The sequence below is a fragment of the Falco rusticolus genome, chromosome 17 (assembly GCF_015220075.1).
Source record: "Falco rusticolus isolate bFalRus1 chromosome 17, bFalRus1.pri, whole genome shotgun sequence".
NCBI lineage: Eukaryota > Metazoa > Chordata > Aves > Falconiformes > Falconidae > Falco > Falco rusticolus.
In genome coordinates, this window is record NC_051203.1 from 2,613,468 (window position 1) to 2,637,976 (window position 24,509).

Consider the following 24,509-nt stretch of genomic DNA (forward strand, 5'->3'; position numbering starts at 1 on the left):
TGGGGGGGCAGAGCCCCATGCTCCCCCCGGCACAGTCCAGTGACCTGCTGGGTTGTTTAAACATGCTGGGTTTCTGTGGGATGTGTAGGAGGATGTCAGGATGGGGAGAAAAAGATGGAAGGAGCAGCACGGAGCAGCCAGCTCCTCCTGGAGTGAGCAAGATGCATCTTCCCCCCAACTCCTGCCCTCCAACAGATGGGGGAAGGAGGAATCCCAGTGCAAAAGCTACTGAAACCCTTGCTCTGCCTTGATGGCTTGCAAAAATGGCACGTCCCCGAGCAGGGCACGATCCAGCCCGTGCCGCAGGGCAGCTGGCGGAAGCACAGAGGCAAGGCAGGACATGTCCCGCTGCGCTTCCCATCACCCATCCCAGGAGAACGGCAGCCTCTCAAGAGGGAAGGCAGCAGCCGGTGCGTCAGTTTAGCAGGGAGGTACGGTTGTGCTGCTGTGGGATCGCTAGCAAAAACTTTGTGCAATAAAGAAGAGCAGCTTGGGAGAAGCCCAAAGGTGCCAGGGTGGGTGCTGAGCTCAGGGTGCCCTCCCAGAACACATGGGGTGCTGCTGGGGTCCCCAGTCCCCTGGCATGGGTGCTCCAGAGCGGAGCCCATGGTCCTGTGCTTGGGGCATGCTCGCTGCCAGGGCTGCTGGCAGGGATGCTCCCCGCGCTCAGGCAGAGCTGCATCCCAGCCCACGGGGCTTCAGGGAACATCATGACCATCATCCCAGCCCTGAGTGAGGCCAGAGGATTTCACCTGGCATCTGCCTCACTGCTGCCTTTAACTCTGCTGCGAGAAGAGCCCAGAAATCCCCAGCTCGGGAGCAGGGCTGGGGCGGCAGCCCAGCTCTGCAGATCAAAGGGCTATGCCCCAGACCAGAACCCAAATCCAAGGCTAATCCCCTGAGGGATGTACACAGTCCAGAGGAAAGCAAAGAGGAATGAGTAACAGGCCGTACTCCTCCAGCAGCAGCATGGGAGGGCTGAGAGATGCTGGAGGGCAGGGAGAGGTGACATCCCCAGGCAGGGAGAGGTGACATCCCTGGGCAGGGCAGGGTGCTGGGGTCCCGCTGGCCCTTACCTTGGCAGTTCCTCTCGTTGATAAGCAGCTTGTAGCCCTTCTTGCAGCTGCACTCGAAGCTGCCCACCGTGTTCCTGCAGATGTGGTCGCAGCCGCCGTTGTTGAGCCGGCACTCGTCGATGTCTGTTGGGGACAGGGGACATGGGTCACATTCCGCCTGAAACGCTCAGCTGGGAGAGCGGGGTCCTCCCCTCTGGACCATATCCCCACCCAGAGCTGGCAAACAGAGCAAAGCCTTTGGGCTCTGATGGTCACCAGGGGAAAGTGGCTACTGGTTTTATCTGGGTGCATTTGGGGAGCCGATGCATGACACTGGGGAGGGCCAGGGCTCCTGGGATCAGCTCCCTTTGGAAGCTGTGCAAAATTTTTTATTTCTGCAGGTCTTGGCACCCCCCAGGGCAGAGCTGGGAGCCAGGGTCTCCGAAAAAGCCTCGCAACTGGGGGAAAGCACCAGATCAGAGTCTGCAGAGTCACAGGTTTGGGCTGGGGGCTACTTTTGAGGACCAGGAGCAGCAGGAAGAAAGAGCAAGTCAGGAGGCGAAACCCCCTCCTTCAAAAACAGCCGCTTGACAAAATAAATACTTTTCAGCCCTCGCCCCTCTGCTTGCCATCTCCTTCCTGCCATAAACAAAGCTAAAAATGACAACGCACAATAACTGCAAAGAGCCCCAACAACCTGGCAAGAGGCTGGAACTTGGGGTTTTGGTTAGATTTTTTCCTTTTTTGACTAATCACAAAATTTACTGCTAGGAAACGACCTGTAAAATGGAAGGAGACCAGGAAGAGGCAGCCGCCTTCCCTGTCCCTCCATCCCCCAGCCGCCAGCGCTGGGGCGGCAGCTCTGCATCGCTGGGGCTGGGGTTTTCTTTTTATGACTGCGAGGGAGTGAGCTGTAAAGCAGCCCGCAGCTGTAATAAAACCCCCAGACACAGGGGACGTGGCTCCGGGTTATTGCACGTTCCTGGAAACTGCAGAATTGGAGAAGAGGGGTGGGGGTTGGGGTGTGCTCTGATAAAATAACAGGGGGCAGGGGGCTTCTGGAAGCAGTCAGCAGGTAGACAGGCAGCCGGCAGCGGCATGGGCTTTCCTTTCAACTGGGGTCAAGTTCCCAGAGCTGCCAAAAGACACAACGCAGGCACTGGCTGGCCCCGGGGTCACGGTGTCCCCTTGCCTGGGGAGGGGGGGCAGGTTTGGGGTGGCTGGGGTAGCCAGCCTCACCACTTGCCCTTGCAGGGACAGGTGGATGGGGATGTTGGTGCACATGGCATCCTGTGGTGTCCTCCATCAAATGAGACACAGTGCCTGGACCCGGCTGAGTGACTGCAGAGGGAGCCATGCATCTCAGACGCCCAGAGCAGCGTGGGTTTCCTGCACCCATGGGGAAACTGAGGCACTGGGGTGGAGTGAGGTGGAACAGGACCCTCCAGCTGCACAAATGTCATGCCATTGCCTCCTACATGACCTGACCCCCCCTTTCCTCCTCCCCAGAGGCTTCCTGGGGCAGCAGGGCTGAGCAGGGTGCCTTTAGCAAGGTGGCTGAGTCTCTGCTCCTGGGGGCGATCCCTATCCCCACCCCACAGATGCAAACACCAAACAAGCAAATGCCTCAGGCAAATCGAGCAGAGCTAAAATTGAGCCTTTCCTAAGGGCACCGAGGGCACAAGGCGGAGTCTGAGGCACCCAAGGGTGAGCAGCGAGCACCCTGGCCCCGCTCACACTCACCCACCTTTGCAAGTCTTCCTGTCGGGCTGGAGCATGAAGCCCATGGGGCAGCTGCAGTGCACACCTGTGGCCGCGTCATGACACTTGCTGTCACAGCCCCCGTTGTTCACAGCACATGTCTCTGCAAGGAGAGGGGAGAAAGCAAGCCAGGGTGAAGGACTGGCGTTTAAAAGGCTGGGTGGGTGTGTGCCACGCCACCCAGACGTCCCCATGCCACCCATATGTCCCCCTGCCACCCAGATGTCCTCACGCTGCAGCCTGGGAGAGGCAGCGGGTGCAAACCTCTCTGCAGAGCCCACTGAAATCACCCTGGGCTTTTCACGCAGCAGTAATGAGGCCACAGAGCCCCCAAATTAATAAGCACCCTGATACAGAGCACGAGGGCCAGGGGGTAAGGCATTAACGCGTGGCAATCCCACAGCATCTTCTGCCTCTGCAGCTGATCCGGCACTCATCGCCTTCCCATCCTGCCACATCTGGGTGCTGCTCCCCGGGGATTTTGGAGGTGAAATAAGGGCACCTGTGATTCAGCTCAGGTTGCAGGCAGCACTAAGGCAGGAAAAAGCACCCAGATTTCCTGGTTCCCCATCCAAACCGCTGTGCAATCCTCCTGCCTTCCCACAACCTGCTCTGATACACTGGGTATCTGCACTCAAGGCAGACAGAGGTTTGGGGACAGCTCTGTCCCCCCCGTTAGAGGATGCTTTATTAACTGCAGGCAGGAAGCAGAGTGGCACCCGGCCGTCCTGGGGAGGATGGGGTCGGGATGCAGGCAGGGGTGTGCAGGCAGAGCTGCTGCCAGTTGCAAAATGGCCAACGCTCACTGGGAAAAGCAGAGGTTCGGTGGAAGCTCTGTGCTCCTGAAACACGTTGGCTTTTCAGCTGACAGAGGGAAAAAGCGGCTCCATGAGATTAATCCTGCCACACTCAGCCTTCACACTGGCATCAGGGCTGTGCTTCCCCCAAAACCAGGGTCTGGTGGGGTCTGGCTTTGGCAGCTCCAACCAGGAGAACTGCATTTCCAAGAGACAAAATCACAGCACCTGCTGTGCAAAAAGCAGCCAGAGCCAGGCTCACCCAGGGTGCCCAGGCTGCGGCTCCCCAAGGATGCAGGTGCGCAGCCCCACTGCCCCAGCGGGATGGTGGGGGGGGTCCCAGGGGGGTCCCAGCCCCCTCACTGCCACTGCCACCACCACGCCACAAAGCCACGGGTGTGCCTAACCATCACTCGCTGCTCGGGCATGCCGGCTGGTCCAGCGTCGCGGGCTAATTTGGGAGACGCTTCATATAATTAGAACACACACACACAGAGGCAGGCAGCATCAGTGGAAAAAAAATCCAATTTTAAAAAAAATGCTAATTATTTCAGTATTATCAAAGTCAGCTGTCGCTGGTAGAACTAGAAGGGACACTAATTTAAATGAAGCATTTTCAGCTTGACAGCTTCCCTGTGAGATCAATCCTCAATTTCTGTCCTAACCACCAGAACAATGGTTTGAAGTGCATTAAGTTGTTCACAAAGGATAATAAAATATTCCTTTCAGAAGGCTGGTTGCTTGGATAAATGAGGCATTTGGGCTTCAAGGAACCCAAGATGAAAATGCCTTGAAGAAATTCCTTGGAAAGAGCAAATCCCAGGTTCTCCCGCTCTTTGCAAGCGCCTCATGGGGTGGGAATGACTGAATTATCCAACCATTTGCCGCAGGGCGAGGGAGCTGGGATCACTCTGTGCTCGTCTTGCCGCTGCTATTTTTATGATGTCCCGTAATAAGAGAACAAAAGGGACCATTTTATGAAATTAATAGCCAGCACAATTACAAAACCTAACGGCAAAGGAAGGATTTCTGCATATATTCCTCCAGCCAGGTCCTCGCACCGCATGCAGCCTGGCCGTGCCGGGTCCGTGTCCCCCCCTGCGGCATTGGGGCGAAGAGCACAGTGTGGGTGACACGGAGCCCAAGGGAAAGGAAACTTTCCGGAAGCCCAATGAATTATTTAACGCCAGCCTTTGTTCCAGCAGCTGGTGCAGAAGCAGCCCAGGGAGGATCGATTTAACAGAGTCGCTGCTGAGATGAGGCCATGGCCTTGGTGTGGGCACTAATTTTGGTGGGATTGAGGAGCCGGAGAAGTGGCTGCACCAGGGATGATGGGGCTCTCCATGGAGCGTGGTGCCCTGGGCACGCATCACCATGCTCACAGCCTCTCCCCGTGCTGCGACACCCATCTCCCCTCCGGTCCCTTTGCACCTTTGGGAATTTTGGCAAGCCCTACCCAGCACCCCATGCAGGATGCGGCCGCTGCTCAGGGTGTGCATGGGGTGGGAGCTGAGCCAGCGTGGCTGAGCACCACTGCAAACCCCTGTGCAAAGGCGGGACCGTGTCCTAGGCTTGCAAAAAGCTTGGAGGGGGGTGCTGGGGTACCTGCGAGGCAGCGGAGGCCAGGCGCCGTGGGGCCAGGCGCTGGAGCAGGGCCCTGGGAGAGCGGCATTGTTTGGCGATGCCGGCAGCCCAGGGGCTGCTCCCAGCCTGGCGTGAGCCGGTGTGACTCACCCAGCCACACAGGGCTTTGGCGAGGGCCCCATCGCTCCAGGAGAGAGAAGACAAAGCAGCTTGCGCGCACACACACACACACACACTCTCCCACCCTCCTCCATCCCAGCTCCAGTCTCACTTCCCGACCACCATGTCCTGGAAATCCTCGCCCCGCTTGGCACCCTTCCCTGTGCCAGCTGTCACCGGGGGCTGGCAGAGCCCCTGCCCGCGCCCCCACGGAGCCCTGCCCGCACACACTCCGGCTTCGCCTCCACCTGCCGGGAAGCGGCGATCACAGTGGGATTGAGATCCCACAAGCCTAAGGAGATAATTGCACGGTAATCAGAGGGATTACAGCCGAGTTGGCTGGAGCGCGGTGACGGCACGGAGCTGGGGTTCCCCCTTCTCCCACCCCTGTTGGAAAGGCTCTGCAGAGCCCCCCTAAAGCCACGGTCAGTGCTCCCTGCCACCAGTGAGCCGGGCACCCACAGTTCCTCCTGGATGCGCCAGCAGTTTGCATGCACCCAGCACATTTGTGAACAAGGTTCCCCACCGCAGACAAGTCGCTGCACCCTCAGACTGCCTCAGTTTCCTCGTTAGGGGAGCAGAGGCATCACCTTACCTTCGTGAGGGGCTTAAGGGACCCAACCGGGTTTGCAAAGAAATCCTTGGGGAAGCAGTCGAGGTGCCCAGCCCGATAAAAGGTCATTGCAGCTCGGCAGCTGGCCGCAGCTCTGGGCTGGGTGCCGCCGAGCGTGGCTGGCAGCTTTGCTGGGCCAGACCCTGGGACACCCTGAATGTCCCTGCACTCACAGAGGGGACCGTCCCCCAGCGGGTGGGCTCTGGGAAGGGGTAACTCTGGGAGCACAGAGATGGGCACGAGCATCCCCCTCCCCATCACGCAGCCACTAGCTCCTCTCAGGTTTGCTTGGTGGCGGTGGGGGTGGGGTGGGGGGAGGATAACCATTGCCGCAGCCACCAGGAAGCGGATTATCACCCCCTGCACCGGGCTGGACCGACCGAGGCAATGCGAGAGCCCCCGCCTCATGCAAGCACAGCCAGGGGAGGGTTTCTTTCTCCATCCCCGAAAGCAAAGCCTGCCAGCAGCCCAAGGCCAGGCTTGCTCTGCGGGGTTTAAAAGCAGCAGCGGGGGACAGGGTTAGCGAGGCATGCGGTTAGCGCGACAGCTCAGCCCCCCGAGCCCGGTTATGATCTCGAGATGAGAGACCGTCTACAGTTAGACCCCTTTGTAGAGATAGAGAGAACAAAAATATTTACCATTAGAAAACGTCTCAAGGATAACGTGTTGCTGGAAGTGTCTCTCCCCTGTTTAACATTATAAAAAAGTGATTTAGAAACAGTGTCCAGCAAGGAGCTCGGTTGGTGTCACACATCAACGGGTTCCACTCCGCTGCCTTTCCAGCCAGCTGGAAATTGTCCCTTTGGGTTTTTTCACCCCCCACCTCCCAAAAGAGCCAAACCCCAAGGTTTGGGTCTGACACTATCGACTCCTCCACCACCCCGTCCGGAGCATCCCGTGTCCCGCAGCCTCTCCAACCCCCTCTGGTTCCACGCCCTGCGTCGGGCTGGCCAGAGCCCCATGCCAAGGGAGGAAGCGCGTTACGAGGAGCGTTAGTGCAGCCTGTTAGTCTGGGGAACCGGGTCCTCACCGGAGCAGAGCCAGCACGTGCCAGGGCAGGTTGCAATCCCTGAGAAGAGCCGTACGGACACCGCATGCCCATGGGCTTTGGGAAGGCGACCATGTCCCACCAGTGGCACTTGTACCGCTTGGATTTAGCGGCCAAGCCGGTGGTGAGTCCAGATTTTTCGTGCGCAGGGGCTGCTCAGCCTCAGCCGTGCAGCTGGGTGCAGGGAGCCCCAGTGAGGCATCACACAGCACCAGGGTGCTGAGTACCCGAGGGAGCATATGGGAGCCTCTGGGGTGGGACAAATGGCCAAGAATGGGCTGAGAGCAGCCTGGGCAAAGCTGCAGACCCCAGAATCGGTGCTAAAACACCCAGGGAGCTCAAGTTTTGCCCTGCAAAGGAAACTCTGCCTGGTGCCACCCATCCACGGCTGGCAGATGTCCCTCCTTCATCCTGGTCATCTTGGGGAGGGGACAAGGCACTCCAGCACTTCTTTTTGCTCCTGTGTGGGGATGGAGCCCCATGGCAGTGCTGGACTGAAGCCAGAGAGCCCCCAGGTGAGCACAGGGCTGAGCAGAAATGAGAGCATCCCCGCTTAGTGAGAAACAACACCATGTCCGTGCAGAAAGGACAGTGGAAGGGGACAAGAGGGGAAACTCAGCCTCTGGCTGTGCCTGCGCTGTCCCAGGGGGTTCAGGCAGAGGGCAGGGATTCAGCAGCTGGGACATGGGGTGCCGAGGCTCTGCAGGGACCGCATCCCCTCAGGGAGGTCGATGTGTGTGGAGGAGCATGCACGGCATGCCCGTGGCCACCCACATCACATCCCTGTGTCCTGCTTTCCCCTTTCCAGAGCTCTCCCATGCCGCGGCCCCTTCGGTCTGGTGTCCCCAGCATTGACCTGGCAGCAGGGTCTGGCGCAGCCCCCACTCCCGGCACCGCTCCTGGCACTGCCAGCTTCACAAAGCTGGGATCATCGGTGGTGCCACCACAAACCACCTGGGCACGGGTCAGGAAAACAGCCATAAAACTTGAGCTGGGTTTATTTTTTGTCTCTGTCTAATTGTATTTCCTCCCCACCCATCACCTCCCACTCCAGCGGTGCTTGCCACAAGTTGAGGGACAGCAATGGCCCTACGGCACCCCAGATAACGGCGGGAGGGAGCTGCAATGATGCCCTGCCTTGCAAATCTTCCTGGAAAGCCAAAATCTGCATCAACTGTGACAGCCCAGTTTGCATCTCCCCCCATGGGCACTGCACCCTGGGCTGCTGGAGGGCAATTTTATGTGTTTGTTGTCTTTTTTTTTTTTTTTTTTTTTTAAAAAAGGCCGCTTTTTGAGCATAAATATAAATATATAAGGTCATCAGCCTCCCCTCCTGGCTCCCCCTCCCCCTTGAGCCTGCAGACATGTTGGGAGCCATTAGGGCTGGCCCCGCTTTGCTCAGAGGCATGTTATTCATTATCTGCATTTTTAAAAGCAGCAATAAAAAGCGGAAAAATGAAAAACACCGGCCATGGCCTAATGAAACTGTCATTCAAAGGGGCTGATCGTGCTTCCTGCCGCGTGGTGTGATCTGAAGGGAACCTGGACCAGGGGCCTGTCCCGGCAGCCCATCAAACGCACCGCGTACTATTTCAAAGCCCATGGCCTGGGGAGCGAGTTTGCGTTTCCCCTTGCTGGAAACTTTATTCCCCTTGAAATGATGAAATATTTCAGAGGAAATGGGGAAGGGGCAGCAGAGGGAGCACCGGGGATGGGGGAGGGCTGTTTGCTGAGTCCCGGCCGTAAAACAAGAAAGAGTGGTTATAAATATCCGAGCAGGTACCTTGGCCATAAATCCACCGGCTGGGCATCCCCACAGGGCGGCCACCGGCTCCCAACGGCTGGAGCACAATCCCGCAGTGTTCCCACAGCGGGGCCGGGCATCCCTGGGGGATGCGGGAGCCAGACGGGCCCCTTGCTGTGGACAGCGGGCTGCAGACCCAAAAGGGATGCGGTGGGTTTTGGGCTGGTGCTGCTCCTAAAATCCCCCAGCGTGGTGTTTGATTTCCCCTGGGAAGGTGGGTGAAGGGAGAGCTGACGGGGATGTACTGGCTCCACTGGGTGATGCCTCCCCAGCAGATACAGTGCACGGTGTGGGGGCAAAGGGGGAGATTTTGGCCAAGGCCATGAGCATGAACAATTTTGGAAAACCCCCAGGTCCCACCCTCATGCCTGTGGTACCCAGGGTCAGAGTGCTGAGACCTTCCAGCAAACAGAACCCTTCCCGAGCATCCCCCAGGTCACAAGATGCTACAGGGAGCTGCTCTCCCACCCCCTGCACCCAGCAGGTCAGGAGCATCACTTCAGCACTGAACATCCCTGAGTCCTCGCACCAAGAGAGATTACACACGCGCAGTGACCTCCATCCAGGAGGAACACACCAACTGACGCACCTCAGTGTCCCAAAGTCCCCATCGCAGGAATGCTCCCCCCCCGCCAGGCACAGCAATAACCCCAGGGGAGGGTCCTCAGCCAGTGGGATGGGATGCAGCAGCCGCAGGAGATGGTGGGGACAAGGGGCTGCGAGCGCCTGCCAGCAGCCAGGAGGGACTGGGATTAATCTGGAAGCAGGCTGGGTGACAGTGGTGACGTTAAGGTAGCAGCAGCTGAGCTGACAGGCAGGAGGGCTTTGACGGCAGCTCAGCCCAGAGCATCCCTCAAGCTGGCAGGGAGCAGCCAGGGGCTCGGGGGGCTCCTCTGCTGGAGGACAGAGCCGGATTTGGAAAGCATGGAGGGGTTTCCGTTCAGGCACAGCAGGTACACAGGGAGCCAAAATCTCTCTCTTGCTTTCAATTCCTTTGTCTTTTTTATTTTGCAATAAGAACTCCAATGTCTAAAGCAATTTGTGGACTTAATCACTCCCCTAATGTAACATTTCAAAAAATCAAATCAGCTGTTAAACAGCACAAGCATATGAAACCAGTAAAATTTCTATCTCCGTCTGATGTTTTACAATTTGAAAACACACACAGGGAAAGGGCAATTCTGGGGGTGGTTGACTTATCAGGTCGTTGGGGTTTTGGTTTGGGTTTTTGGGCTTTTTTTTGCAAGACAATTGTTCCTGAGCCAAGGCCCCATGGTGCCAAGTCAGAACGGATCACCGCAGCCAAACCTGTCCCCTCCATGTCCCTCCCTGAACGCTGCCAGTGACAGCACCAGTAACAATTTCTAGTGTGAGGGCACCCTCACCCCTGCCCCTCCAGCAGCACGGAGGCAGGCAGGGACCCCTGCCCACACCCTGGCACAACCAACCTGTCCCCAAACATCCCCTCAAGCACCCCCACGGCCACCTTTGCTCCCTGTGGTTGAGCAGCGACGCACCCTTGCACCCTGCGGGTACCCACAGCATCCCTCACACACGCACCGAGTTTCTCTGATCTCAACAAAAGGAAACGCTGCACCCCCAAAGCTTGGGAAAAAAAACCACCAACAACCCTTCATCGGGCTGAGAGCAAATTGCCCAGGGAGGAAGATGAGCCATCCCACATCCCAACACACAGCCCCACGGCCAGGCGATGGCTCGCACCTACCTATGCATGTCACCCCGTCAGAGTGCAGCAAAAACTTGACGTGGCAGCCACACTTGGGCCCCTGGTCGGTGTCGTCGCAAGTATGCTGGCAGCCCCCATTCCCGTAGTTGCAGGTCACTGCGGGAGGCAAAGCACCAGCCGTCACCCAGAGCCCCAGCCCCTCTTTCCCACCTGCCATCCCAAGCAGCAGCATAAAGCCAGCTTGGAAAAACCTTGTCCATACTCCCAGAGAGATCCCTCCCTCCTGGATAATTTCTCAAGTCCTCTGACTTTCCCTGTGGGATCTGGGCAGATGCAAACCATCCTGTGGTTTCTCGTGTCTTCCCTTTGCATATCTCTATCTCTAAATGCCACCAGCAGAGCCTGAGCAAAGGGGACTGGTGGGCTGGTGGTCCCTGCCCCTGGACCCGGTGTTACGAGGGAAGGATGGGACTTTCCTGAGCTCTGGAATGACTCGGGTGCTCCTGGGAATCCCTGCCAGCCCTCCCCGAGGGGCAAGGGGTACTGTTCATTTAGCCCAGAGGGAAAATAGGCTCATAGGATAAAAACTCCATTTCATCAGTGATTTTACACATTTGCCGCAGACAGCAAGTGAGAAAAAATAAAAATAATTGCATAAACACATACATATCTATTTAATAACCCTGGCAGTGCCAGCAAGATGCTGGCAGGAGATCAGACAGGCTGAGAGCACCACAAGCCCTGGGGAGAGGATTCCTGTGCTCCTCCTGCACCGACCACACTCTCCCTGTTCATCTCCCGTTGGGAAAGCGGAACAGTGGGACAGAGACAGGGGTTGCTGCACCTCTGGGACCCCCTTTAACTGCCATTTCAGCCGGCCAGTGTGATGGCACAATGTCTCATGGCAGAGGGGGATAACAGGAGCATCATCTGTAAGGGCAGCAGAGGCAGAGCTGGGCATGCTGGAGGAAAATGAAACCAGAGGGCTTCAGGCTCAATAACCCAATTGTTACCAGGGGTTCAGGGCTTTGCAGCAGGGCCAGGAGGTGTTTGTACCATGGGAACAAGGTTAGGGGTCCCCGGGAGGTTGTATCCCCATCCCTGGAGTGCTCCTTACGTTTGCAGTCGCGCTGGTTCTTGGTGAGCTCGAAGCCAGGGCGGCACTCGCAGGCGATGCCCCCCTTGGGGGTCTCCCGGCAGATGTGGGCACAGCCGTGGTTTTTGTTCATGCAGTTCATTCCTTCTAAAAGGGAGAAGGAGGCAAAAAAAAGCTCCAAAAGCTTGCTGGCACCAGTCCACAGCAGCACAAGGATGCCTGGGGTGGGACTGGGATGGGGAGATGGGGGCAATGAGGGGAAACCTTGTAAGCGAGGACCTTAGGGGCCTCGAAGTGCAGCACCTCCCAGCACAGAGCTGCTCGGGAAGGTGGGCAAAGCCACCCTGGAGCCTTTAACCTTTGATTCCCTCCCAGCACCTTGGGCAAAACCCCACTTCCCTGCCATGGGGTGAGCTGCAGGCTGTCTACCAGCCCCACCTGGCACCAACAGGACAGGGCGACGCAGCTCCTTTTTGGAAGACAGGGCGAGCATGGTTACAGTTACAGACCCCTGGGCAGGTGGTCATGGCATCGTTCAGCTGAGCAAGGAAGGGTTTTGGAGGGGCAGAGCCAGCTATGGGGGGGGACAGCCCCCTCCCACCCAGCTTCTCCTGGGTCATGGGACACCCAGCTGCAGAAAGCTGGGTTCAGCAGGTGCCGAATGGGGCACTGTGAGGTGTTTATGAAACATTTAACAAAACCCACAGCAAGCTGCGGATGACTCTCAGAGATACAACTGCCTGCTCAGGGCCTTTTTCTGGCAGAGGGAGGGGGTCAGCTCCTTTCCAGGCACCCGGTGCTGAGCCCACCATGCGGTGAGCGGTGGTGGTATCAGCATCAGGGAGCAGGCACTGCTGCAAGCCAGGCGGCTGCGAAGAGCCTGGGGCAGGACAGTGAGGGAAGGTCCTTATGGGATCAAGGCACCTCGGAGGAGGGTACTGAGATACTGCAAGCATGCACGGGAAGGGTTAAAAACCACAGGCTGAAGTCTGTGGGTGTCCCAGGCTGCTCCCCATCACCTGCCAGCAGATCCCACCTGGCTCAGCTCCAGGACAAGGGGATCATCTGCAATTGCAGTGCAGGGGAGCCCTCTGTAATTAGAGCCTCCCGCTTCCAACCACACCAGCCCTCCCTTCCCTGGCTGCCAGGCCAGAGCTGGGAATCCCCAACTTGTGGGAGCCCCCGCTCTGTCCACCCAGAACCCTCCAGCTTTCCCTGGGGCCTGGATGCTGCCGTGAGCCCACCCAGCCCTGCCCTGGGACCCCCCAGGGCACCGAATGCCCCAGGGATGCCGGGGACAATCAAGCACTCAGCTTCTCCTCCAAACAGCTGTTTTTCTCTCTCCCTCTTTCTTACTGCTGTTCTTTACTGCCTGGCAGCATCTCCACCGTGTCCTGGGTACCACGGTGGACACAGAAACCTACGAGGCTGACCCTGCCCTGCTGCTGCTCCCCCACAGATGCCACCTTCCAGAGAAGCCATATCCCGACGGCCAGCAGTCTGCAGAGATGCCCTGGCATGTCCCAGCAGAGATGCAGGCTCTGGCGTCGGTGTGCCCTGGCTCCCCTCCAGGCCGGGACGGCTGCACGCTGTTTTCCTAAGACTCCCCAGGTGATTCCACCCTGGCACGGCATCCTCCTCTGCTGCACAACGGTGGGACACAGCAATCCCTTGGTGCCTACAGCCACTGCCCAGGGTGGGATGCACCCCCTTTAATCCTTCCTCTCCCTGCAACATCAGCATCTGCTCTTGCACTGGTGCAAGGACCCTGCTCGCCCCTTTCGCTTTCCGTGGCACTGCTGTCATCATTGGGCTGAGCGTGATGAGGTTTAAAGGCACCAATACCCAGCAAGCCCAAACTCTTGGAATCTTCTTACTGGGAGGGACTGGGAGGGTCACGGTGCTGCAGGAGGGAGGTCCTGGCATCCTTCCCTTGGGTCTCTTGACCCAGCAGTGCTTCATCCCCTCAGCATCAGGGGGGAGGAAGGAAAGCTAGAGGGAGAATGAGAAAAGGAGAAAGAGCAGAGGGAAAGGAGAAAGCCTCCTGTCAGGGTAGGAGAAGAGAGACAAGGAGCTGTCAAGGCCCCCAGAAGGAAGGAAGCAGCTGTAATGCAGCTCTCTAATACTGAACATTTCTCCTTGGCAGTGCCCAAGAATCAGGAGTAAAGTCAGAACAGGCTTTAACACCAGACCCAGACTGTCCTCAGCTTTCCCTTTTTTCCAGGCTCACAGCCTAGGAACCAGCTGCTCTCACCTCTCATCTCAGCAGCACCCCTGAGCCCAAGCTCGGGGACCACGTAGCAGCTACAAGATCAATCGCGGGGTGTAGAAGCAACACAGACCTCCCCAGGCCAACAACACTCTGAGCCATTCAGCTCAAAAAAATCAGCTCAAAAACCAGCACCTGCATCCCTGTCCCCAGCGGGGGCCACCCACTGCGTCACCCAGAGGAAGGAGCAGCCAGCTCATCCCTCCCAGACCCACAGGGGATGGGGACGCAGGAGAAGCCACCACAGCCGCTGAGCTATCCTGGGCTGGGCAAGATTCCCCAGGGAGCTGGAGTGACCAACGCAGCTGGGAAGGAGGAAAGCAAAAACACTCAGTTGGCTTTGCCAAGCAGCAGAGATAAAAATCAGCAGAGATGCAAAAATCTCTCATTTCCTCCTATTTTGGCTAAGAGATTGCTCCAGACGGCAGCAATTTAGAACTGATATCGAGACCAAGGGCTCGGTGCTGCGCAAGACCTGGCAGGAGAAGATGAGTCTTGTAGGGCGGCGTGAGGATTTCTGGGTACCTTTGATTTAATAAAACACTCTGGGTATAGGATTAACATTCTCTGTTCATTATTATTGTACTTTACTAAGGGGCCTGCGAGGGTTTTGTTAGGAAGATGTTTATTAGCCCTGCAGCATCCTCTCCCCGTGTGCTCATCATAAATTAATTAGCTTTCAAATCTGTAACACCAAGAAAGGTCCAGAACCAGCACCCAAACCCAGGCATGATGCAGGGGTGGCCAGAGGGGACAGGGGACAGACTGGCCCAGTAAACACAGGGGATGAAGAGTGCCTCGGCGTGGGGGGGATGTTGTGCACTAACCTTCAGGGCGCTGGATGCAGGTGTGCTGGTTGTCACTGAGGAAGAAGCCCTCCCGACAGAAGCACTCGTAGCTGCCCATCATGTTGACACAGGTCTGCTGGCAGCCACCGTTGCCCTCTGAGCACTCATCCAGGTCTGCAAAGGGAAGGTGACAGGAGATGAGTGCAGCTCTGCAGCATCCCCAGGGGATGGGGAACCAGGTGCCACAGATTTGCCAAGCAGCAATTTATTTCTGCTCTGCACCTGTGATTCGCCGGCTAGAAGAAAGGGGGATGCTTTAGGGCTGCAGGGGATGAAGGCAAAGCACATCAAGGGATGGCTTGCAGAGGTTATACAGCTTCCCCAGCTGATGGGCAAAAAAAAGAAAAGGTCTGGCCTTGTTTTACAGAAAGAAACACCAAACCACAGAGGAAGGGATTTTTCTCGTCCTGGGACCCCCAAAGCACCCAGGAAGTCTGGCTGCGATGCCAGCTGCAGCTGCCCCCCACTCCCAGCCCCTCTGAGCCTGTTGCTGGCTGGGGATGCCTGCACTTCATTAGGGGGAGCTGGGAAACCTTAGCCCAGAGCAGAGATAATTGCTTGTAAGGGGACTCAAATCCCCAGCAGCTCTGCTGCCCTTGTGCCTGTTCTGGTTTAACAAACCATGGCTGGAAAGGGCTCGAGATGTGTCCCTGTGGCAGTGGCAATGCCCCCGCCCTGGGCTGCTCCGGCTCCATCCCGGCAAATCCCTGTGAATGAAGAGCAACAGCCCGTTACTCTCTCCAGAGGGTTTTTGGGGACAGTGGTCCAAGCTGAACCAGCCAGTGCCCTGAGGTGCCAAAGCAAGGAGGATGCCTGGTTCAGGCAGCGAGGCAAACCTCTGCCATGGCCACCCCTGCCCCATGGCCCCGGGGCCAAGCGACGGCGTCGGGCTGGGGAGTGAGGGGCCCTGTGCCAAAGAAAACCTCCTGTGAAGTCGAGCATTGCAGAGCCAGCAGTTGAGGGGAAAGCTGAGCCCTGCCAGCATCGGCCACTGGAAACGCTGGAATAGTGGCTCAGTGACAAAGCGCACCGGGGGGGGGGCTCCCAGAACTGCCCTCCGTGCCCAGCGGCACAGCACGCAACACAGCCCCTTGCTTCTGGGCAAAGGGACGAATGGGCAGATGGGTGCCCGAGCAGCGTGGGTGCCTTGCACCATGCCCCAGCCCCAGGCAAGCCCTGGGGGATGCTGCAACCCCAGGGGATGCTCAGAAATCAAAGCAGGGCTGTGGCTCCAGCTGGAAACTGCCACAGGAGCCCAGGAGCACCCCACAAACCTGCTACCTTGGAAAGGAGGTGTCAAAAACATTATCTCACACCCGGGCACCCACGGGGCAGGCTAGGACTGGCAGCCAGGCTGCAGCTAGACACAAAAGGGATGTCCTCTGCGATGGCAGGAGGCTTGCAGCTTCCTCTGAGGCTCATCCCAGCCAAGCTATGTCCTGCAGATGCCAATAACTCTCCTCAAATCCCCCTACTTATAACAAGGGCTTAACGTCTTGCAACTTCTCCTTCAAGCTCTGCACAAAAATGAGGAGGCAGCCGTTCAAACCCGATGGCTGAAACGAGATTCCGCTGCTCTAATACCTGTTTTATTAAATGCAAGGGAGATGGGCAGAAGCCAGCAGGGCCTGTGTCAGGATGGGGGCTCAAATTCCTGTCCTGGTTCAAAAGGTCGCCCAGGGTGGGCAATGTGGGGGCTGGTGGGCTCTGGTGGGCACACAACCTAACCCACCTCCAACTCAGTCACTGCCCGCAGTGCCAGCAGGGCATGGGCATAACCCTCCGCTTTGCTCTGCTTCTTTTTATTCTGGCTAAGCAGGGATGCCAGCAGGCTGGGCAAAGCACAGGCAGCAAGGGGAGGCGGGGGGAGGATGGGAAAATTCCACCACGGTTCATCCCTGCTGCCCCCCAAGATCAGCTGCTGAGCCATCCCATCTCAGCATGAGGTCTCAGCATCCTCATCTGTAAAATGGGCTTGAAGGGATAAACCTGCACCATCCCTACGGCAAAGCAACGTGGCTGAGATTCTGGGATGAGCCTGAGGAAAGGCTCAAGGGGGGAGCCAGGGCTGCCCCGCCAAGGTGCCCCCTCACCCAGCTGCTCCCCAGCCACCTCTCTCCCCTCCCACCCAACTCTGTAAACACATGACGTCTGTGGCTCACTGAGCCCGGCTTTCCTTTCTTCTTCTTGGGCTCATCCTCCTGCGGGAGAGGAAGGCAGAGCCGCCCGCCCGCGCCTCCTCCCAGCTGTGTAAATCTCCCCCCTCCCCGAGGAGGCTGCACAGATCCTGGTGATGGTGGTTAATGCAAAGCGTATGTGTCCATAATCCCTTCCCCCTCCTCCTCCTCCCAATGATGAGCTCATTAATGACCCCTCTGCAGACACTAATTAGAAAATACCATGAGCTGCAAGCGGAGGGAAGGCAGGCAGCCCTGTGCCCTGGCGATCCCACCCGTGGGTGCTGCGGGAGGAAGCGGGTGCCGGGGCGCGGGCAGCCCGGCTGGCCCCGGGGGTCTGCTGGGAGCATTGACTCTGCCACGGCCGGATGGAGCTTGGGGCAGTGGGAAGTGGCGGGGAGGATGCATGGCTGCTCCGTAGGCACATGCTGGATTTGTCTTGGCCCAGGGATTATTTACCCAGTCCCTTCGCTGGTTCCCATCCCCACCATATTTGCTATTAACTCATCTATTTTGGCAGGTGCAGGGCTGACCTCAAGCACGAGCTGAGCGAGCAGCAGGGCCTGGGTGAGCCCCACCGGCTGGTCCTGCCTCCGGCAGCAGAGCAGAGCTGCTGCCCGGCTGCTGGCCGCAGCAGGATGCGGCTGTGGGGAGGCTGTGGCTCGTGCCCAGCATCCCCAAACCCAACCCTCCCAGCCTCGCCTCACCCTGGCCTCCCCCAGTCTATGGATGGACCCACGGAGCAAGATTTTCTCCCAGCATGGAGCATCTTCCCTTGGCATCACTGCTGTGCAATGGGTCACAATCCTGCCCCCGGCAAGCCATTGTGGCGTGGGACATGTCTGCAGCTGGCTTGGTGCTCTGCAGTGCCACCATGGTCCCCTGGCAAAGAGTCTGGCGGGGTCAGAGCTCGGGAGGTGCCTGGCAAAGAAAGCCAGCAGGCTGCTCCCAAGGTGCCAGAGCTGTCAAGTGGCTGTGAGACGCTGGCATCCCGCCGGGAGCCCATCCCTCACCCAGGCAGTTGTGGCCGTCGTGTGCCAGGCGGAAGCCATCGTAGCAGGTACAGCGATAGTTGCCGGGGATGTTCACGCACTCGTGGACGCAGCCTGCATTGTCTTCTCGCTCGCACTCGTCGACATCTAGGGAGAGAGGAGGGGAGGAGAGCTGCAGGGCTGCTGAGCACAGCCAACCCGCTGCACTGGTGCTGCTCCCCATCTCCAGCATGGTTGCATCCCAGCTGACATTGTACCCTGGGGTCTCTGCTTATTTCAGCAGGTCCCCAGCTCCGTTATCACCTACAGCATCCCTCCACACCCTGCGAGAGCATGCCTACCCTCCCCAGTCTAGACCCTGGACTTCCAGCTAACCCGCTGTCTTAGAGCCTCGCACAGGGCAGCATGCTGGGACTCACACGGGATTCCCCAAGGGTCGTGGGCAGAGCAGCTGGTCTCCATGGCGAAGCCTTGCTGTGCCTGGAGCGCGCTTTAATCCCTCTGTTATTTGTACTCAGCCCATCCCGACCCCGGACCCACTCCTAGCACAGCCGGGAATTTTTCCCCTGCCCCATTCCTGCTTTCTCGCTGCTGTTCCTCCCAGAAGCCCGTTTTCTTTCCATGCCCTACTCAGCTGCATATACCTCTATCTATATCTACATTTACATCTACATTTATATCTACATTTACACCTACTTCTACACCTATATCTACATCTACATCTACATCGATATCTATATCATTTCTATCCTCTATCTTATTTCTAAGCTTCTCATGTTTTATCTGCTAACCCAGTTCTGCAGCCTCTGGGTTGGAAATCCTGCAGGAAAAAAAGTTCAACTTTGTTTAAAACAAGCCCCAGGTGACCCGCCCCACCCTGGGACTGGGCAGCCCCTGTCTGCAAATACAGTTCTTTGCAGAGCAGGGGAGGGACCATGACGGCTGCCACCACCACCAGCAAGGACAGTCACATTCTCCTCCATCCCCACGCCATGCAGGGTCACGAAGCCAGGATTTTGGGGCAGAAAAGGGGAATAAAAGGTTTAGCAATGGGCTGGGGTAAACAAGAAGCCTTTTTGCAAGGGCCGGGGACATCACTGGCGATCCACTGGGGCTGTGGCAGGCGGAGGGGCTGGGGCTGCGGCGGCGTGCCTACCTTTGCAGTGCTTCCCATCGCCTGTGTAGCCGGACTTGCAGATGCACTTGTAGGACTTGGGGGTGTTCTGGCAGATGGCATCGATGTGGCAGTTGTCGGTGCCCTCCACGCACTCGTCCACATCTGCAAGGGGAGAGGCAGGGGGGGCGATATAGAGAGCTGGGGGGAGCTCTACCCCATCTCCCCACAGGAGCCACCACCCCAGGTGATGAAACCAAGTAGCCCTCTGGCTCTTCAACTGGCCCACGAACCAGAAAGGCTCGAAGGAGCCACGCTGGTGCTGTGCTCCTTAGTGGCTTCGCTGGACCCAGCCCTGACGCAACGGGTGATGGGCTCGCTGTGGGACACACTCCCGAACAGCACAACCTGTGTCCCCACTCTCGTACAAGCCACCCTGAGACTCCCTGACCCCTTCATGTGTCTGATGATAGGAAACACGGCTCCGGTGCCCGTAGTCCAGGCTGGAGCCAGCCCAGGCAGAGGTGAAAGTCTCTGTCTCCAATTAGCCGCTTCCTGAGCCGACCAGTCACCCAAATAATCGTCATCGCTTTCTATTCTTAGGCGCAGAGGAATGTGCATGAATTAGCAGGGACCGCACTAAATAAACCTGGGAGCCGGGAGCGGGAAGCAGGAGGGAGAACTGGGAAAAACATCAAGGCTTCCTTGGGGACACAGCCAAAATCCACGTCCCCCCCATCCCCCTTTGCCCCTTAGCCACTTAGGCAGGATGCAGCGCTGTGGTACCCAGAGCATCACATCCAGGGCACTGCACGCTGGTGATGGCCTCAGGTGGTGATGCCTGAGGGTTTGGCATGGCAGGAGGCCGTGGGCTGGAGGTTTTTGAGCAAGAGGCTGCTCACCTGGCTGCCCTCTGCCTTCCCCACGCAGGCAATAAGGGAGGCGGGGTGCCCCAGAGCGGGCACATCCCCCTCTCCGGCTGTCAATGCCTGGCAGTGGTGTAAGGCAGCTGGGGCTCCCCGGGGTGGGGGAGGCGGTGGCTGAGCATCACCTGCAGCCCCTCAGGTATGGGCAGGGCTCCCACAGCACCCCAGGCTCCCTCATCTAACTCCCCAGACACATGGGGAGCATCAGTGCTGCTCCTGGGGGGGTCCATCTCCACTGCCTCCCCTCGGGATGGGGAGGGTCTCACCAGGGAAGGAGGATCTGAGGGTCCCTCCAGCATCCCTGTACCCCATAAAGAGGAGCCGCAGGCTGCAAAGCTCTCAGCTGCCTTTAAAAAGCTGTTTTTCAGCAGGCCCAAGAAGTGAAGAGCTCCAGGAACTCCTCAAAGACATGAAACATCCCTGCAAGCCGCAGGCGGGCAGCAGCCCCACCAGCCCCTCCAAGAGGGGGGCCACGGCCACAGGAGCGCTGGCCTGAGCCCTTTGCCGGCCACCCCGGTGGTTTTTTGCTGGGAGATGTGAGTCACCCGGCCAGGGGCAGGAGAGCTTTGACTTTGCACCAGGGAGGCGGCACGTGCCTGCACATTGTATAAATATTTACAGCCCGCATTCATATTTGTTATTTGACATTAGCCATGGCCCGCGGCCACCACGGCCTCCCTTGGGCCATTAATCACCAGCTGGAGGCTGACCCACTGCGGTGGGGGTGACGGAGGGATTGCACGGGGGACTGGCACCCCTCTCCTAGCCAGCACTGTCACCTCCAGCACCCCTGGCACCAGCCACGCTGCCACCACGGTGCGACCACCCCAGCACCAGATGGCATCCCCGGGGAGAAGCTCGCAGCCCACCCTGTGCCAGTGTTCCCGTGGGGACTCGGTGGGGGCTGTTGTCCCTTCGGGGAGCTGAGCGTGGCTCTGGGTTGGTTCCTCCCCAGCCAAACCGCACATTTGGCTGCAAACCCCATCCCCACCCCGGGGCACGGCTGCCCCACCGCACCCCTGACCCACCTGCAAAGGCCCTGTCCTACAGACTGAAAAGTGTGTGCAAATAATCACTGGTGGAAAAAACCTGCCAAAGCCACAGGAGTGCAGAGCTCACTCCTTCCCAACCACGTTTTCAGGCTTAAAAAGCCTTTCGTCATCGGCAAAAGTGGCTCCATCACCGGTGAGTGCGGCATCACAGCCTACAGCAGCTTTGCCTCTGGCTCCAGCACCCCTCGCTGGGGTTTTGGGTGGGATGCGGCACCGGTGGGAGGACACGCATGGGGGACACGGAGCACTCGCCACTTTGCAGGCAGCGATGTGACAGCAGCGACGCTGATGCCGAGTCCAAGATCGCCTGAATCTGCAAATGCTGGTCCTGACCCCACATGGTTTGGAGACCCCCTCAGCGCCTCCCCCCTGCATTATAAATCACATCTCGATGCTTCGAGTCAGCAGTGCCAAGGGGAGAGCTGCCGGGTCCCAGCACCCAGGCACCCACCCTGACGTCCAGGTGAGAGCCAGCACCCAGACAGTACAGACCATCCCTCGACACCCATCTCCTGCCCTTAAAACCACCCAAAACATGAAGCATCCATCAGACCTCACATCATTGAAATTTTTCCAGCCTCTTGCCAGAAATCTCACTTTTTGGGGGGTTTTATTTTCTATTTCTTTTTTCTCCTGTGCCCTCAAGCTCAAGACAATGAACAGTGTCTGCACGGCAGAACACAATGCCATGCCTTTCCCACTCACACATGTATTATTATTTTTTTCTATCTTTTTTTTTTTCTTTCCATTCTGTAACTTCAAAACTTCTCTAACTTTGGAAAGATTACACAGCAGCAAAAGTACAAAAGAAAACATTATAAATTTGCCACTCTGTAATTTTTCCAAAGCTGGACACATTCTGAAAGGTTACAGGATTATAAAAAAAAAAGGAAAAAAAGGGGAAGAAAGTGTGTGTGTGTGTGTGTGTGGGAAGAGTGAATAAATACCCTCTTCAGCACTCCAGGAGCCATCCCAAGATTGGCAAAGATCCTAATTTCAGAATGCTGAAATTTTGGCTCCTAAGAGGTATCCTTCAGCAATGATGTAGTGAATTGAAAAACAGCCCTCTGAAAAACTAAATTCTTGCTTTTTTGTCAAGACAAGCGGCATTTTCCCACGAAAGGGAAGGTTTGCCATTGGGACAGCCCACTTTTCCCGCAGGAGAATTTTCTCCACCCCAAAAAATGCCTGCAGCCGTGCTGCAGGTGCTCCCAGCTGCCGCCAAGGTGCGAGGGATTTCATTTTCAAGCCAAGCAAAGAGCAGGTTTTTTTTTAAAAAAATCCTTATTGATGTTCCCATCCCTTTCTGCTCTTGTACACTCCTCGCTGGGGTTTGCCCGGCCCGTTGCCCTGCTCGCAGAGACCTTTTGAAGTCCAAGTTCTGAATCCTGGTGGGGTTTTTTGAGGGGTTTGCCAGGCAGGACTGCCTGCATCCCTGCATCCCTACAGCCCCTTGCTCCCCTTCTTGCACAAATAATTAGATGCCCCTTTTTGCCCAAAGTTGCCTGAAGTGAGCCAAACTGGCTGGCACAACTCGGTGCATCATGCCCCAAATCCCCAGAACTGGGGGATTTTGTGCCAGGCAGGAACTTTAATTTTGCTGAAGACGCCAAGTGCTGCCAGGGACCCAAGGTCTTGCCCACGTCCAGCGGTTCCCGCTCCCTGCCCAGCCCCACCTCCCCGTCCTGCTGCGCTTTGGGGCTAATTAGGGCCCGTCAGAGGGCAAGAGCATCCTCGGCATCGCCGCCACACCACGCCGGGGGGTTTGCGGCAAAGGGCAGGAGGCTGTGGCGCTCGCCCCGCGCTTCGGGCAATGTTTTTTATTCCGTTGTGGGTGGGATTTTCCAGCGCTGGCTGTTGGGCCCCGTTCCGCTCCAGCTGCAGCTTTATTCTCCATTTCAAAGGCAGCGGAGGCAGACGGTTTCAACGCCACTGCCATTTCGAGCGTGCCAAAAGCAGGGGGACAACCAACCCCCCGGGACTGGCGTGCACCCACTGGCAAGGCGAAGGGCTGTGACCAAGGCCGGTGCGGGAGGCGGTGGCAGAGCCTGCGGGCACCCAGGTCCCATATTTGTGCCCTGCTCTGCGGTGTCACGCCGCCAGCGAAACGTGAAAGTGAGTGGGGGGATAAAGCAACAGCTCGTATATTTTTAGAGCCTGGATTGAGGCTCTTTCCTCACTTCCTTATTTTTTTTTTTTTTTTAAAATAATAATACAAGATGGTTTTATCCATAGGCTGAAAATCCCAATAAATTTGGGGAGGGGGACGAGACAGGGCAGAGAAAACCTGCCAGAAACCCCCTAAACAAACAAAACCACCATCCTTTTTCTCTCTTCTGCAAGCGCTTCAGCTTTTTCTTTCAAATTAATTTTATTCTTTATTTTTATATAGGCATATATATTAACAGCCTGTCTGTATAGGGATGTGTGTGTAGCTGTTGGCAGACACGCGGAGTTTCCACTCGGCCTTAATGCCAAATTAAAGCTTTATAACTTCAGTAGCTCTTTTTACCAGGGTATTAATAACCACCTCAGACACTGTGGTGCAGTTTATTAATCATTTGTTCACCCGGGGAGCTTGCGAGGGTGACTCGTGTGGCGAGACGGGTGCAGGGCACGGCTGCGGGCAGTGGCATCCCACAGGGAGGGCTGGCGAGAGGGGAGGAAGATGCTCTGCGGAGTGGCTTTTTGCAAATTGGCCAAAGTTGTGTCATCTGAACTCAAGATCCTAACCCAGGTGCTCGGTGATGGCTTGTTGCCATGCCAGGGATGCCGTACCGGGGATGCCGTGCCAGGGATGCCATGCCAGCGGTCCCTGCGGGGGTACACACGCTTGGGTCGGGTCAGAGGGAATGTTTGCATCGTACTGCATGATGGGGACCCCTGTACCAGCCCCACAATGTCCCACACATCCACCCGGCTCTCCCAAAAGCAGGTGGGATCCAGGAGATAAGAGCTACAGCACTTGGCCCTGCAGAACAACGGAGCACTGCTGAAGGACAAGGATGCACAAGTAGCAGCAAGGACCTTTGGGGGGTTCCCAGCCTGGTGGCCCCATACCCCCATATCTGGACCTTACTCTACATCCCTTGCCTGGGTTTTGCTTCCTCAAAGCTGGCAACACCCCAGAAGGGGCTTTCTCCCCTCCTCCCCCCTCATCATTTCCCACTCCCACAAGGGCAGTCGGGTTGAGGTCCCCATCCCCTGCACCAGCCACGATTATTCTGATGGATCCCAGGATCCACCACCAGCAGATCCTGCATCCCCTAGGCTGGCAATGCTCCCTCCATCCCCAGCCCACCTCCTTGTGCCAGCCCTGGTCGCTTCGGCTCAATTCAGCAGTGATTTCTCCAAGGAGGGTTTGATGCTCCACACTATCAGCATGTTCATCTCCCTGGGGAATCGTCACTGCTGTTGTTGCTCCTTTGGCTTCTCAGGCTGACCAAGCCTTGCCTTAAAAAAATGTGTTTGTTTTCAGCTTTGGGAGCAACAATCGCAAGATCTCCAGCGGGGAAGACGGCCTCGCC

At 57.3% G+C, this 24,509-nt stretch overlaps 1 protein-coding gene across 1 annotated transcript in view; it reads right to left on the reverse strand.

The window, feature by feature from the left end:
- The window catches only part of SCUBE3 (signal peptide, CUB domain and EGF like domain containing 3), a 36,551-nt gene that overhangs the window by 8,380 nt on the left and 3,662 nt on the right, over window positions 1-24,509 (reverse strand). Inside the window, exons 2-9 of the mRNA XM_037410473.1 lie at window positions 19,047-19,169; window positions 17,912-18,037; window positions 14,701-14,835; window positions 11,626-11,751; window positions 10,548-10,664; window positions 6,608-6,655; window positions 2,803-2,919; window positions 1,077-1,199 (exon numbers count right to left, since the gene is read on the reverse strand). Coding sequence (XP_037266370.1) covers window positions 1,077-1,199; window positions 2,803-2,919; window positions 6,608-6,655; window positions 10,548-10,664; window positions 11,626-11,751; window positions 14,701-14,835; window positions 17,912-18,037; window positions 19,047-19,169 — 915 coding nt within the window. The remainder of the gene's footprint in view (window positions 1-1,076; window positions 1,200-2,802; window positions 2,920-6,607; window positions 6,656-10,547; window positions 10,665-11,625; window positions 11,752-14,700; window positions 14,836-17,911; window positions 18,038-19,046; window positions 19,170-24,509) is intronic.